Genomic DNA, 15,404 nt, shown 5'->3' on the forward strand with positions numbered 1-15,404 from the left:
AGCTTTCCTTACCTCTCTGTGGTGTTCACATGTCCCCCTCGCCTCTCCTGCTCATTGCAGCTTTCCTTTGCTTCTCTCAGCGGTGTTCACATGTCCCCTTCGCCTCTCCGGCTCATTGCAGCTTTCCTTTGCCTCTCTCTGTGGTGTTCACATGTCCCCCTCGCTTCTCCGGCTCATTGCAGCTTTCCTTTGCCTCTCTCAGTGGTGTTCACATGTCCCCCTCGCCTCTCCTGCTCACTGCAGCTTTCCTCTGCGCCTCTCTGTGGTGTTCACATGTCCCCCTCGCCTCTCCTGCTCATTGCAGCTTTCCTTTGCCTCTCTGTGGTGTTCACATGTCCCCCTCGCCTCTCCTGCTCATTGCAGCTTTCCTTTGCCTGTCTTTGCTGTTCACATGTCCCCCTCGCCTCTCCGGCTCATTGCAGCTTTCCTTTGCCTCTCTCTGTGGTGTTCACATGTCCCCCTCGCCTCTCCGGCTCATTGCAGCTTTCCTTTGCCTCTCTCTGTGGTGTTCACATGTCCCCCTCGCCTCTCCTGCTCACTGCAGCTTTCCTTTGCCTCTCACAGAGGTATTCACATGTCCCCCTCGCTTCTCCGGCTCATTGCAGCTTTCCTTTGCCTCTCTCTGTGGTGTTCACATGTCCTCCTCGCCTCTCCTGCTCATTGCAGCTTTCCTCTGCGCCTCTCTGTGGTGTTCACATGTCCCCCTCGCCTCTCCGGCTCATTGCAGCTTTCCTTTGCCTCTCTCTGTGGTGTTCGCGTGTCCCCCTCGCCTCTCCTGCTCATTGCAGCTTTCCTTTGCCTCTCTGTGGTGTTCACATGTCCCCCTCGCCTCTCCTGCTCATTGCAGCTTTCCTTTGCCTCTCTCAGTGGTGTTCACATGTCCCCCTCACCTCTCCTGCTCATTGCAGCTTTCCTTTGCCTCTCTCAGTGGTGTTCACATGTCCCCCTCGCCTCTCCGGCTCATTGCTCCCCCTCACCTCTCCTGCTCACTGCAGCTTTCCTTACCTCTTTGGTGTTCACCTGTCCCCCTCGCCTCTCCGGCTCACTGCAGCTTTCCTTTGCCTCTCTGTATTATTCACCTGTCCCCCTCGCCTCTCCTGCAGCTTTCCTTTGCCTCTCTCAGCGGTGTTCACATGTCCCCCTCGCCTCTCCTGCTCATTGCAGCTTTGCTTTTCCTCTCAGCGGTGTTCACATGTCCCCCTCGCCTCTCCTCATTCTGATGCGTCTCTGTTGTGTTCACATGTCCCCTCGCCTCTCCTGCTCATTGCAGCTTTCCTTTGCCTCAATGGTGTTCACATGTCCCCCTCGCCTCTCCTGCTCACTGTAGCTTTCCTTTTCCTCTCAGCGGTGTTCACATGTCCCCCTCGCCTCTCCTCATTCTGATGCGTCTCTGTTGTGTTCACATGTCCCCTCGCCTCTCCTGCTCACTGTAGCTTTCCTTTGCCTCTCTCAGCGGTGTTCACATGTCCCCCTCGCCTCTGCGGCTCATTGCAGCTTTCCTTTGCCTCTCTCAGCGGTGTTCACATGTCCCCTTCGCCTCTCCTGCTCATTGCAGCTTTCCGTGCGTCTCAGTGGTGTTCACATATCCCCCTCGCCTCTCCTGCTCATTGCAGCTTTCCTTTGCCTCTCTCAATGGTGTTCACATTTCCCCCTCGCCTCTCCTGCAGCTTTCCTTTGCCTATCTTGGTGGTGTTTACATGTCCCCCTCGCCTCTCCTGCTCACTGCAGCTTTCCTTTGCCTCTCTGTGGTGTTCACATGTCCCCCTCGCCTCTCCTGCTCATTGCAGCTTTCCTTTGCCTCTCTTTGCTGTTCACATGTCCCCCTCACCTCTCCTGCTCATTGCAGCTTTCGTTTGCCTCTCTCTGTGGTGTTCACGTGTCCCCCTCGCCTCTCCTGCTCACTGCAGCTTTCCTTTGCCTCTTTGTGGTGTACACATGTCCCCCTCGCCTCTCCTGCTCATTGCAGCTTTCCTTTGCCTCAATGGTGTTCACATGTCCCCCTCGCCTCTCCTGCTCATTGCAGCTTTCCTTTGCCTCTCTCTGTGGTGTTCACATGTCCCCCTCGCCTCTCCTGCTCATTGCAGCTTTCCTTTGCCTCTCTCTGTGGTGTTCACATGTCCCCCTCGCTTCTCCGGCTCATTGCAGCTTTCCTTTGCCTCTCTCTGTGGTGTTCACATGTCCCCCTCGCCTCTCCTGCTCACTGCAGCTTTCCTCTGCGCCTCTCTGTGGTGTTCACATGTCCCCCTCGCCTCTCCGGCTCATTGCAGCTTTCCTTTGCCTCTCTCTGTGGTGTTCACGTGTCCCCCTCGCCTCTCCGGCTCATTGCAGCTTTCCTTTGCCTCTCTCAGCGGTGTTCACATGTCCCCCTCGCCTCTCCTGCTCACTGCAGCTTTCCTTTGCCTCTCTCTGTGGTGTTCACATGTCCCCCTCGCCGACTCACTGCAGCTTTCCTTTGCCTCTTTGTGGTGTACACATGTCCCCCTCACCTCTCCTGCTCATTGCAGCTTTCCTTTGCCTCTCTCTGTGGTGTTCACATGTCCCCCTCGCCTCTCCTGCTCATTGCAGCTTTCCTTTGCCTCTCTCTGTGGTGTTCACATGTCCCCCTCGCCTCTCCGGCTCATTGCAGCTTTCCTTTGCCTCTCTCAGCGGTATTCACATGTCCCCCTCGCCTCTCCTGCTCACTGCAGCTTTCCTTTGCCTCTTTGTGGTGTACACATGTCCCCCTCGCCTCTCCTGCTCATTGGCGCTTTCTTCTGTCTCTCTCAGTGGTGTTCACATGTCCCCCTCGCCTCTCCTGCTCACTGCAGCTTTCCTTTGCCTATCTTGGTGGTGTTTACATGTCCCCCTCGCCTCTCCTGCTCACTGCAGCTTTCCTTACCTCTCTGTGGTGTTCACCTGTCCCCCTCGCCTCTCCTGCTCATTGCAGCTTTCCTTTTCCTCTCAGTGGTGTTCACATGTCCCCCTCGCCTCTCCTGCTCATTTCAGCTTTCCTTTTCCTTTCAGTGGTGTTCACATGTCCCCCTCGCCTCTCCTGCTCATTGCAGCTTTCCTTTGCCTGTCTTTGCTGTTCACATGTCCCCCTCGCCTCTCCGGCTCATTGCAGCTTTCCTTTGCCTCTCTCTGTGGTGTTCACATGTCCCCCTCGCCTCTCCGGCTCATTGCAGCTTTCCTCTGCACCTCTCTGTGGTGTTCACCTGTCCCCCTCGCCTCTCCTGTAGCTTTCCTTTGCCTCTCTCTGTGGTGTTCACATGTCCCCCTCGCTTCTCCGGCTCATTGCAGCTTTCCTTTGCCTCTCTCTGTGGTGTTCACATGTCCCCCTCGCCTCTCCTGCTCACTGCAGCTTTCCTCTGCGCCTCTCTGTGGTGTTCACATGTCCCCCTCGCCTCTCCGGCTCATTGCAGCTTTCCTTTGCCTCTCTCTGTGGTGTTCACGTGTCCCCCTCGCCTCTCCTGCTCATTGCAGCTTTCCTTTGCCTCTCTGTGGTGTTCACATGTCCCCCTCGCCTCTCCTGCTCATTGCAGCTTTCCTTTGCCTCTCAGTGGTGTTCACATGTCCCCCTCGCCTCTCCTGCTCATTGCAGCTTTCCTTTGCCTCTCTCAGTGGTGTTCACATGTCCCCCTCGCCTCTCCGGCTCATTGCTCCCCCTCACCTCTCTTGCTCACTGCAGCTTTCCTTACCTCTCTGTGGTGTTCACCTGTCCCCCTCGCCTCTCCTGCTCACTGCAGCTTTCCTTTGCCTCTCTGTATTATTCACCTGTCCCCCTCGCCTGTCCTGCAGCTTTCCTTTGCCTCTCTCAGCGGTGTTCACATGTCCCCCTCGCCTCTCCTGCTCATTGCAGCTTTCCTTTTCCTCTCAGCGGTGTTCACATGTCCCCCTCGCCTCTCCTCATTCTGATGCGTCTCTGTTGTGTTCACATGTCCCCTCGCCTCTCCTGCTCATTGCAGCTTTCCTTTGCCTCAATGGTGTTCACATGTCCCCCTCGCCTCTCCTGCTCACTGTAGCTTTCCTTTTCCTCTCAGCGGTGTTCACATGTCCCCTCGCCTCTCCTGCTCACTGTAGCTTTCCTTTGCCTCTCTCAGCGGTGTTCACATGTCCCCCTCGCCTCTGCGGCTCATTGCAGCTTTCCTTTGCCTCTCTCTGTGGTGTTCACATGTCCCCCTCGCCTCTGCGGCTCATTGCAGCTTTCCTTTGCCTCTCTCAGTGGTGTTCACATGTCCCCCTCGCCTCTCCTGCAGCTTTCCTTTGCCTATCTTGGTGGTGTTTACATGTCCCCCTCGCCTCTCCTGCTCATTGCAGCTTTCCTTTGCCTCTCTCCATGGTGTTCACATGTCCCCCCGCCTCTCCTGCAGCTTTCCTTACCTCGCTGTGGTGTTCACCTGTCCCCCCTCGCCTCTCCTGCTCACTGCAGCTTTCCTTACCTCTCTGTGGTATTCACTTGTCCCCCTCGCCTCTCCTGTAGCTTTCCTTTGCCTCTCTCAGCGGTGTTCACATGTCCCCCTCGCCTCTGCGGCTCATTGCAGCTTTCCTTTGCCTCTCTCTGTGGTGTTCACATGTCCCCCTCGCCTCTGCGGCTCATTGCAGCTTTCCTTTGCCTCTCTCAGTGGTGTTCACATGTCCCCCTCGCCTCTCCTGCTCACTGCAGCTTTCCTCTGCGCCTCTCTGTGGTGTTCACATGTCCCCCTCGCCTCTCCTGCTCATTGCAGCTTTCCTTTGCCTCTCTGTGGTGTTCACATGTCCCCCTCGCCTCTCCTGCTCATTGCAGCTTTCCTTTGCCTGTCTTTGCTGTTCACATGTCCCCCTCGCCTCTCCGGCTCATTGCAGCTTTCCTTTGCCTCTCTCTGTGGTGTTCACATGTCCCCCTCGCCTCTCCGGCTCATTGCAGTTTTCCTTTGCCTCTCTCTGTGGTGTTCACATGTCCCCCTCGCCTCTCCTGCTCACTGCAGCTTTCCTTTGCCTCTCACAGAGGTATTCACATGTCCCCCTCGCTTCTCCGGCTCATTGCAGCTTTCCTTTGCCTCTCTCTGTGGTGTTCACATGTCCCCCTCGCCTCTCCTGCAGCTTTCCTCTGCGCCTCTCTGTGGTGTTCACATGTCCCCCTCGCCTCTCCGGCTCATTGCAGCTTTCCTTTGCCTCTCTCTGTGGTGTTCACGTGTCCCCCTCGCCTCTCCTGCTCATTGCAGCTTTCCTTTGCCTCTCTGTGGTGTTCACATGTCCCCCTCGCCTCTCCTGCTCATTGCAGCTTTCCTTTGCCTCTCTCAGTGGTGTTCACATGTCCCCCTCACCTCTCCTGCTCATTGCAGCTTTCCTTTGCCTCTCTCAGTGGTGTTCACATGTCCCCCTCGCCTCTCCGGCTCATTGCTCCCCCTCACCTCTCCTGCTCACTGCAGCTTTCCTTACCTCTTTGGTGTTCACCTGTCCCCCTCGCCTCTCCGGCTCACTGCAGCTTTCCTTTGCCTCTCTGTATTATTCACCTGTCCCCCTCGCCTCTCCTGCAGCTTTCCTTTGCCTCTCTCAGCGGTGTTCACATGTCCCCCTCGCCTCTCCTGCTCATTGCAGCTTTCCTTTTCCTCTCAGCGGTGTTCACATGTCCCCCTCGCCTCTCCTCATTCTGATGCGTCTCTGTTGTGTTCACATGTCCCCTCGCCTCTCCTGCTCATTGCAGCTTTCCTTTGCCTCAATGGTGTTCACATGTCCCCCTCGCCTCTCCTGCTCACTGTAGCTTTCCTTTTCCTCTCAGCGGTGTTCACATGTCCCCCTCGCCTCTCCTCATTCTGATGCGTCTCTGTTGTGTTCACATGTCCCCTCGCCTCTCCTGCTCACTGTAGCTTTCCTTTGCCTCTCTCAGCGGTGTTCACATGTTCCCCTCGCCTCTGCGGCTCATTGCAGCTTTCCTTTGCCTCTCTCAGCGGTGTTCACATGTCCCCTTCGCCTCTCCTGCTCATTGCAGCTTTCCGTGCATCTCAGTGGTGTTCACATATCCCCCTCGCCTCTCCTGCTCATTGCAGCTTTCCTTTGCCTCTCTCAATGGTGTTCACATTTCCCCCTCGCCTCTCCTGCTCACTGCAGCTTTCCTTTGCCTATCTTGGTGGTGTTTACATGTCCCCCTCGCCTCTCCTGCTCACTGCAGCTTTCCTTTGCCTCTCTGTGGTGTTCACATGTCCTCCTCGCCTCTCCTGCTCATTGCAGCTTTCCTTTGCCTCTCTTTGCTGTTCACATGTCCCCCTCACCTCTCCTGCTCATTGCAGCTTTCGTTTGCCTCTCCCTGTGGTGTTCACGTGTCCCCCTCGCCTCTCCTGCTCACTGCAGCTTTCCTTTGCCTCTCTGTGGTGTACACATGTCCCCCTCGCCTCTCCTGCTCATTGCAGCTTTCCTTTGCCTCTCTCTGTGGTGTTCACATGTCCCCCTCGCCTCTCCTGCTCATTGCAGCTTTCCTTTGCCTCTCTCTGTGGTGTTCACATGTCCCCCTCGCCTCTCCGGCTCATTGCAGCTTTCCTTTGCCTCTCTCAGTGGTGTTCACATGTCCCCCTCGCCTCTCCTGCTCACTGCAGCTTTCCTTTGCCTATCTTGGTGGTGTTTACATGTCCCCCTCGCCTCTCCTGCTCACTGCAGCTTTCCTTACCTCTCTGTGGTGTTCACCTGTCCCCCTCGCCTCTCCTGCTCATTGCAGCTTTCCTTTTCCTCTCAGTGGTGTTCACATGTCCCCCTCGCCTCTCCTGCTCATTTCAGCTTTCCTTTTCCTCTCAGTGGTGTTCACATGTCCCCCTCTCCTCTCCTGCTCATTGCAGCTTTCCTTTGCCTGTCTTTGCTGTTCACATGTCCCCCTCGCCTCTCCGGCTCATTGCAGCTTTCCTTTGCCTCTCTCTGTGGTGTTCACATGTCCCCCTCGCCTCTCCGGCTCATTGCAGCTTTCCTCTGCACCTCTCTGTGGTGTTCACCTGTCCCCCTCGCCTCTCCTGTAGCTTTCCTTTGCCTCTCTCTGTGGTGTTCACATGTCCCCCTCGCTTCTCCGGCTCATTGCAGCTTTCCTTTGCCTCTCTCTGTGGTGTTCACATGTCCCCCTCGCCTCTCCTGCTCACTGCAGCTTTCCTCTGCGCCTCTCTGTGGTGTTCACATGTCCCCCTCGCCTCTCCGGCTCATTGCAGCTTTCCTTTGCCTCTCTCTGTGGTGTTCACGTGTCCCCCTCGCCTCTCCTGCTCATTGCAGCTTTCCTTTGCCTCTCTGTGGTGTTCACATGTCCCCCTCGCCTCTCCTGCTCATTGCAGCTTTCCTTTGCCTCTCTCAGTGGTGTTCACATGTCCCCCTCGCCTCTCCTGCTCATTGCAGCTTTCCTTTGCCTCTCTCAGTGGTGTTCACATGTCCCCCTCGCCGGCTCATTGCTCCCCCTCACCTCTCCTGCTCACTGCAGCTTTCCTTACCTCTCTGTGGTGTTCACCTGTCCCCCTCGCCTCTCCTGCTCACTGCAGCTTTCCTTTGCCTCTCTGTATTATTCATCTGTCCCCCTCGCCTCTCCTGCAGCTTTCCTTTGCCTCTCTCAGCGGTGTTCACATGTCCCCCTCGCCTCTCCTGCTCATTGCAGCTTTCCTTTTCCTCTCAGCGGTGTTCACATGTCCCCCTCGCCTCTCCTCATTCTGATGCGTCTCTGTTGTGTTCACATGTCCCCTCGCCTCTCCTGCTCATTGCAGCTTTCCTTTGCCTCAATGGTGTTCACATGTCCCCCTCGCCTCTCCTGCTCACTGTAGCTTTCCTTTTCCTCTCAGCGGTGTTCACATGTCCCCTCGCCTCTCCTGCTCACTGTAGCTTTCCTTTGCCTCTCTCAGCGGTGTTCACATGTCCCCCTCGCCTCTGCGGCTCATTGCAGCTTTCCTTTGCCTCTCTCTGTGGTGTTCACATGTCCCCCTCGCCTCTGCGGCTCATTGCAGCTTTCCTTTGCCTCTCTCAGTGGTGTTCACATGTCCCCCTCGCCTCTCCTGCTCACTGCAGCTTTCCTTTGCCTATCTTGGTGGTGTTTACATGTCCCCCTCGCCTCTCCTGCTCATTGCAGCTTTCCTTTGCCTCTCTCCATGGTGTTCACATGTCCCCCCGCCTCTCCTGCAGCTTTCCTTACCTCGCTGTGGTGTTCACCTGTCCCCCCTCGCCTCTCCTGCTCACTGCAGCTTTCCTTACCTCTCTGTGGTATTCACTTGTCCCCCTCGCCTCTCCTGCAGCTTTCCTTTGCTTCTCTCAGCGGTGTTCACATGTCCCCTTCGCCTCTCCTGCTCACTGCAGCTTTCCTTTGCCTATCTTGGTGGTGTTTACATGTCCCCCTCGCCTCTCCTGCTCACTGCAGCTTTCCTTACCTCTCTGTGGTGTTCACTTGTCCCCCTCGCCTCTCCTGCAGCTTTCCTTTGCTTCTCTCTGTGGTGTTCACCTGTCCCCCTCGCCTCTCCTGCAGCTTTCCTTACCTCTCTGTGGTGTTCACCTGTCCCCCTCGCCTCTCCTGCAGCTTTCCTTACCTCTCTGTGGTGTTCACCTGTCCCCCTCGCCTCTCCTGCAGCTTTCCTTACCTCTCTGTGGTGTTCACCTGTCCCCCTCGCCTCTCCTGCAGCTTTCCTTTGCTTCTCTCTGTGGTGTTCACCTGTCCCCCTCGCCTCTCCTGCAGCTTTCCTTACCTCTCTGTGGTGTTCACTTGTCCCCCTCGCCTCTCCTGCAGCTTTCCTTTGCTTCTCTCTGTGGTGTTCACCTGTCCCCCTCGCCTCTCCTGCAGCTTTCCTTACCTCTCTGTGGTGTTCACATGTCCCCCTCACCTCTCATTATTAATGTCTGTCGGGTACATCTCGTGAGTGCATCTGTTGCATGTTATCGTCTGGTTCATCTGGTGAGGGTATACCAGTGCTTATTAATGTCTGGGTACACCTGGTATTGTCCGAGACCGCTGGAAACAGGTTGACACTTTAGGTCTAAACAACATGCCTGTCTTTTCTTTCCTCCTCTCCTCTCCTCTTTAGTGTCACTGTTTATCCCAACGGGACACTCCATCTGACACAGGTGAAGGCACGCAGTGCTGGCACATACCAGTGCGTTGGCCGAGGGCAGCGTGGCAAGCCCACCGTCCTGGAAGCCACTCTCCGCCTGGCTGGTGAGTTCATACTTCTGATGCTATGTGTTGTTTACTATTTTTCTTATGTTCATGTTCTTCGTAGGCTCGTCTTTCAGTGTGATCTCTTGAAGTTACCACGGCACATTAGTTACGTTGAGAGTACCAGACTGCGCAGGATCTATTGTGGGCTTACCATGAACTTACAAGGGCACAGAGCTTGCCCGTTGCTTACCCTTTGTTGGCTTTCTTGTCACTGATTTGCTTGCTGCTTATTCCATGCCTTTCCTTGTCCCAGCTTGTCCATCAAATGTATGTCCCTCCCCTGGAGCAGAGCCTCGTTACTGTTTCTTTGATACACTGGATACTGTCCGTCCATTGCTTACTGCGAGGGAACTACTTTCTTTTTCACTGAAGCCCTCTATCAGAGTGCATGTGTTTTCCAGTGCTTCTCCGCTTGTGGTTTCACTTCCCTCAACAAATGTTCTTCCGTGCACTGTTTTGCCGTCTCTCTTCTCACGTTGAAAGCGGTCCCATGTGCTGCTCGCCCCTCAGACGCTTGGTTTCATTTTTGCCCGTGTTTTTGTCCCCGACATTGTGGTGTACTCTTATGTGCTCCTTTCCCCTGCCCCGTAGCCTCTATTTCCCCACCCTTTTCAGTTGCCCTTAACGCAAGGGGAAGGGGGGGAGGGGGCGCTTGGACTACCAGGCGGCATATTGCTGCAGCCTCCATAAAAATTTTTTTTTTTTTTAAAGATGAAATGACCGCTCAAACACAACTTTTTATATATAAGAAAAAAAATTGCCCATGCTGCTCAAAATGTTGGAGATGCTGTACAACATTACTAAAAAGTATTGGCAAAGCCAATAAGCTCCAAAGATGGGAACTATTGGCTTTGCCACTGCTTGTTTCAGTCGGCTTCTTATATACCTAGCATGCTTTGCAATATGCTGCCATCTAGTGGCTGCTGGTGTAGTGTCTGTGCCTCACAGAGGTCCCTGGAATGAGACTAGACTATGAATAATGAACCTGGAGAGGGCCTGGCTGTGGAAGGCACCGCGCGCTGCCTTTAGAGTGTCTCCTTTTACAATGGCTGCTTCTCCAAGAAAACGCGCCACAATGTACATTGGACTGAAAAACAAACACCAAGTTGTAAATGTAGCCCCTGTAGGCTGCAAGTAGAGTAACAAGCCTTGGCATAGCCAATAGGTCTCGCCTTTGGGACTTAATAAGTGTTTAGCCATCCAACACTTTGTTGTTCCTTTAAGGATATTGTGCTGCATAACTAAATACTTGTAATGTCCCAAAAGCGAGACTTATTGGTGATGCTGATGTTTATATAGCATAGGTATGTTTCTGAATGGTGGTACACGGTAATGAATTGTCTGCTACTACAAACTGCACCAGGCTAGTTTTTGTAGCGCCAAAGAGTGGTACGCAAATGTATGTAAGCGCTTTGGTGCCGGGCGTTCCACAAGATGTGAGCAAATACTTTAAGGAGCCTGCCCTGCCAGCATTAGTGTTAGAAAATAAACGTCGAATTGCAGAAGATAAAGTTAATGTGTAACTGAATAATTGCACACTGAGGAAATGGCAACTTATCTCACGTCACCTTCTCAGTAATACACCTGGAAACCTTAGAATGGTGGAGTATGCAAGGCGAGGCGAAACACTGCCAATTTTTGTGAAAAACTAGAACATCTCTACTTGTCCATAAGAGTACTTTTACGGATGAAAAAATAGCACTTTTGGAGGGAATTATGCCCCACGCTACTTGTCAAATATGAAATATATTGCACTGCTGTAACTCAACAGCAGAGAGAGGCACATTAGGGCAGAACACACAATAGCTATTGAAACCAGAAAATCTGAATTCAAATCCTGCCTTCTCAATGTGAGCACAATGTGTGAGCTTGTATAAAGGTTTTTTGTTTCTCCCTGGGCCCTCGCCTAATTTCAGACCGTTTTATGAGTGGAAAAAAGAGGCTGTGAGTAAATTGTGAATGTTTACAGCCTTGCGTGTTTGTTGAAGTTCACAAACTCTGAATGCATACCATGTCTTGATCAGCCCAGTTTCCCCCCTTGCATGGATTTGACTATTGTGTAATTATACACACTGATAGTGCACAATTCCGCAGTAGTAAATGCATTTACAGCTGCTAAGTAGCCTTTTGCACGTACCTGTCAGGCGTAAATGGAGCCATTTTGTAGGAACTGGGGTCACCAGTTCCCCGGGGGTAGCCTTGCACGAGCAGGTAGGCACCCGAAAGCTCAGGTGTTAAGTGACTACACAACACACACAACCGGAGTGCAAGTGGCACGACGGAGTGCAAGATGGCCGCTAAGAGGGAGCCCTAGTGAGGAGCTCCGGGGCTAGGGATCTCCAAACTGGATTAAATCCCCGAACAACCCCAAAATGCGACACAGGACCAAGCGGAACCAATTCTAGCTGATAGGCACATACAGAAAGCGTAAAGAACACAAGAGACGCAGGACGCTGAAGGAGAATACTGTACCTGGTCGGTTGACAAGGCTGCCTACGCTCTTCGGACCCCTTGGACGGCGGACCCCTCGTGATGCTGACAACTGGATGTGGAGCAATCGTGAAGGACCCACAGCTGACGTCTATTTGCCATAGATAAGCCAGCGGACCTGGGGACTCGGAGGACTTAGCGGCGGGAAATCCGGTGTATGTGGACACAAGCGGGACGTCCTGGAAAGGCGGAGCTGAGGGACCTCGGCGACCGACAGGAGAGGTACGTCCATCCTCACCCCCGACGCGGCCCCACCAGCATGCAAAGGAGAAAAACGAGCAACAGCAGAGACGAGGGGAATGGAAAGCGGCGCGCCTGACCTTAAAATGGCGGCCGCGTTAGACACACGCAGCCACTAGATGCTGCCACTCTCTAACCCAGGGGCATAGACAGCGAAGGAGGACTGGCGACCCGGAAAAGGAAGGAAGACACACTAGACCCCCCTCCCCTCCGAACTGACGAGTAAAAGGGACAAACAAGTCCAGGATTGGAAAGTGAGATGAAATGATGAACAGCGAAAAGGGACCAAACAACTAATTTTGAAGGGGAATAAGAGAAAGTCTGTTCAGGAGATCATCAGGGACAAAGCCGGCTGACATCTTGAACTGTTTAACTCTTCACTGACATTACACTGGTTACTTATCTCCAGACAACTCGCTTTCACATTTAGGGATAGTCCATTAATTAATTAAATACTATTGAGGCCACCATAATTACTAAGGACTGATGAGAATAAGACAACATAACTAATAAGGATCAATTAATCAGAGGATCCAATATGAAACAGTAGTTTGGAAGTCACTTTCAACTTCTATATCTGCCACGACTACAAAGGTATAGACCCTCCGCAGACCCTCAACGTGAAGCGGAAATGGACGGAAGAAACCTAGGATCGACAGAGTCCAATGCAAAAAGCATAGAATACCCTTCAACCCTATCCAAAAATGCTGCCAAAAAATTCAAACACAATACCTTGAGAAAAAACCCGGACATGCTGTTCTCTGACCCATACTTTGATAGAGTTAAAGGCATCAAGATGAATGACCTTATATTCTACACAGACAAAACAGCTAAATGGCGCAACGCCCTTACAAAAATGCTGTTCACTAAAACTATAAAAAACATACCATATGGCACAAAAATAACGACTTCATTAACTAAAAGAAGTAAGACAGAATTATGCATTACCATGTATAAAACGGGAATAGTGCTGATACAAGCAACCAGCAGAGAACTCGAGAAATTTGAGTCAACTTTCCAAAACTTAAAGAAATACATAGAAGGAACAAACTACCAACAAAACATGATACCACTAGATGTCACACTTGAAAACAACGACTCCAACACTAGAGACACCAGTCAAACGGACGGCCAGAACAACCAAACCTCTAACACTGGAGATTTAACCGAAAACACGATGGTATCACCAGATAATGAGATAGAAAGGATAGCGATATCTAATAACCTTGGAATCAAAGAGAATAACCAGGCACCAAGGAAAGTGCAGTTGCCACTAACGCACAACTCCACCGCGCCTGAAGAGTGCACCCCAGCTCCAAGCGAGTCCCTTCATGAAGTTAACGGAATAAACAAGGTAGATGATATCGACCTTCCCCATCCTCCCTCGAATGCGAGACTTGAGTCCCATAGAGCCCTATTCACAAAAACACCCCTTACATCCCATAACATAGGAAGTAATGGGGACACCTCTAATAGAGCCAGAAATCTCAACCAAACTAAGGATACCAAGAAAAGATTTGTGGCAATGAGAACAGATCATTCACGGAGTAGAGCAAATTGCAATACCCATCCAGCCAGATCTATCTCACATAAGAAATCACCCCGAACACAGAAAGAAGTCAAGGAGCTCCAGAAACTCGTAGGAAACCTGGCACAACACTCGATGAAAATATCAGACAATTGGAAAAATCTGGGAGATGGCGATAAGTACGCACACCAAGGTCTCACACATCCAGAATCTGGTACTCAGACCCAACAGACCTAACAGGACCAAGCCCTTGTCAAATGAAGAAGCTCTGGCCTTACTCCGATCTTATGAACAAACTGAACAAACTGCCCTTGGTAGGGAGGAGAATATCAAAACAGTACCTATTGACTCTAATAGAACGTCCAGAAAGAATGACAGGAAAGCAATTCACCAAAACCTACAACATATCCAGCTAACCGCAGCCGAATCTGATAATGGAAAACTCGTTAAATCACAGAAACCCCTGAAGTGCCTACTACTTAACTGTCGTTCAGCAACTAAACATGCATCAGACATAGCTGCCCTCATCATTAACAAGGAAATTGACCTGGCCATCCTCACCGAAACATGGCTCAATGAATCATCATCGCCTACCATGGATCTCTTAATACCACCACAATATAACATCGTCAGGTTAGACAGACCTAGGAATGTGGGAGGAGGCATAGCTTGCATTCACCGTTCAGAGATTGAGGTCTGCCAATTCCAATCTGACCCCCTAGAATCCTGTGAATACCTTGGTATTAATGTGAGAACACCAAATAATCAAAGTTGCAACTTGCATGCATTCTACCACCCACCAGGAGAGAATGCAAAGTTCACAGAGCAACTGATAGAGATCATAACGACCAACTCTAACTCGGATGCCAATAACATATTCCTAGGCGACTTTAACCTCCACTGGGACGACGGCAATGACAAACTGGTTAACTCGCTTAAAGACTTCCTCAGTGAGCTAAAACTTACACAAGCATGCAACCAACCCACTCACACACAAGGAGCGACCTTAGACTGGATTATTTCAAGAAATACAGAGACATCAATCATCGCTATAGACCCATGTGATTGGTCTGACCATCACATCATAACATTCGCGATACCTACAATGAAAAAGGGAAAGACCGTGCAACCACGCAAGCTCAAGAAACTGACACGAGACACAAAAGAGGCTAATATTGAACTACTGGTTGAAAGGTGTGAGAAAGACCTGAAGCCACCCAACAATAAGCAAAATGTCAATGAGCTGACAGATCACTACATAACCTCGATCGGTAATATCGTCAATGACACCATGCCCCAAAAGCTGAAAAAAGTCTCAGAGAAGCCAAAAAATCCTTGGTTTAATGAGTCACTGAACGAGGACAGGCGCAAACTGAGAATGGCCGAAAGGAAATGGAGACAACATCCCTCCTCCCCTGAGCTGAAAGCCCTCAGAAAAACAAGAAAAGAATACAACAAAAAGATAATCAACTCCAAAAAAGAATTTATCAGAGCTGAACTGGACAATGCCAGAAACAGACCACGAAAACTATTCGAGATCTTAAAACAACAGTCAAATAAACTAGCCAAAACGGTTCAAGAGAACACAAAAACTCCCATAAGCTGCAAGGAATTCTCCTCATTTTTCACGGAAAAATCAAAAATGCTAGAAGTTGAACTCACAAATGCAGCAGCTAACCTTATGACCCTTCCTCCACCTATAAATGAGGCCAACGCGTCAACAGAGGGTCTCCAAACAACAAAAAACAAGGCAAACTGGGACACATTTGAATTATACGACCAGGAAAAGATCGCCAAAACGCTGGCGGAACTTAGACCAAACAACCACTATCAAGACCCTCTACCGGGAAAGTGTGTAAGAGAAATCAGCCACACTCTAGTTCCAATCTGGACTGATATAATAAATGCCTCACTTGCACAAGGGATCCTCCCTGACTGCCTAAAAACAGGGCAGGTAGTGCCCATCATCAAAAAACCGACAGCTGATGCAACAGACCCAAATAACTATCGACCAGTGACTAACATCCC

The 15,404-nt window shown here is 51.6% G+C and overlaps 1 protein-coding gene across 1 annotated transcript in view; it reads left to right on the top strand.

Moving 5' to 3' along the window:
- Positions 1-15,404, top strand: part of PTK7 (protein tyrosine kinase 7 (inactive)) — a 428,597-nt gene that overhangs the window by 214,503 nt on the left and 198,690 nt on the right. Inside the window, exon 6 of the mRNA XM_078647273.1 lies at positions 8,985-9,115. Within this exon, the coding sequence (XP_078503399.1) occupies positions 8,985-9,115 (131 nt within the window). The remainder of the gene's footprint in view (positions 1-8,984; positions 9,116-15,404) is intronic.

Source organism: Lissotriton helveticus, chromosome 6 (assembly GCF_964261635.1).
Source record: "Lissotriton helveticus chromosome 6, aLisHel1.1, whole genome shotgun sequence".
Classification (NCBI taxonomy): domain Eukaryota; kingdom Metazoa; phylum Chordata; class Amphibia; order Caudata; family Salamandridae; genus Lissotriton; species Lissotriton helveticus.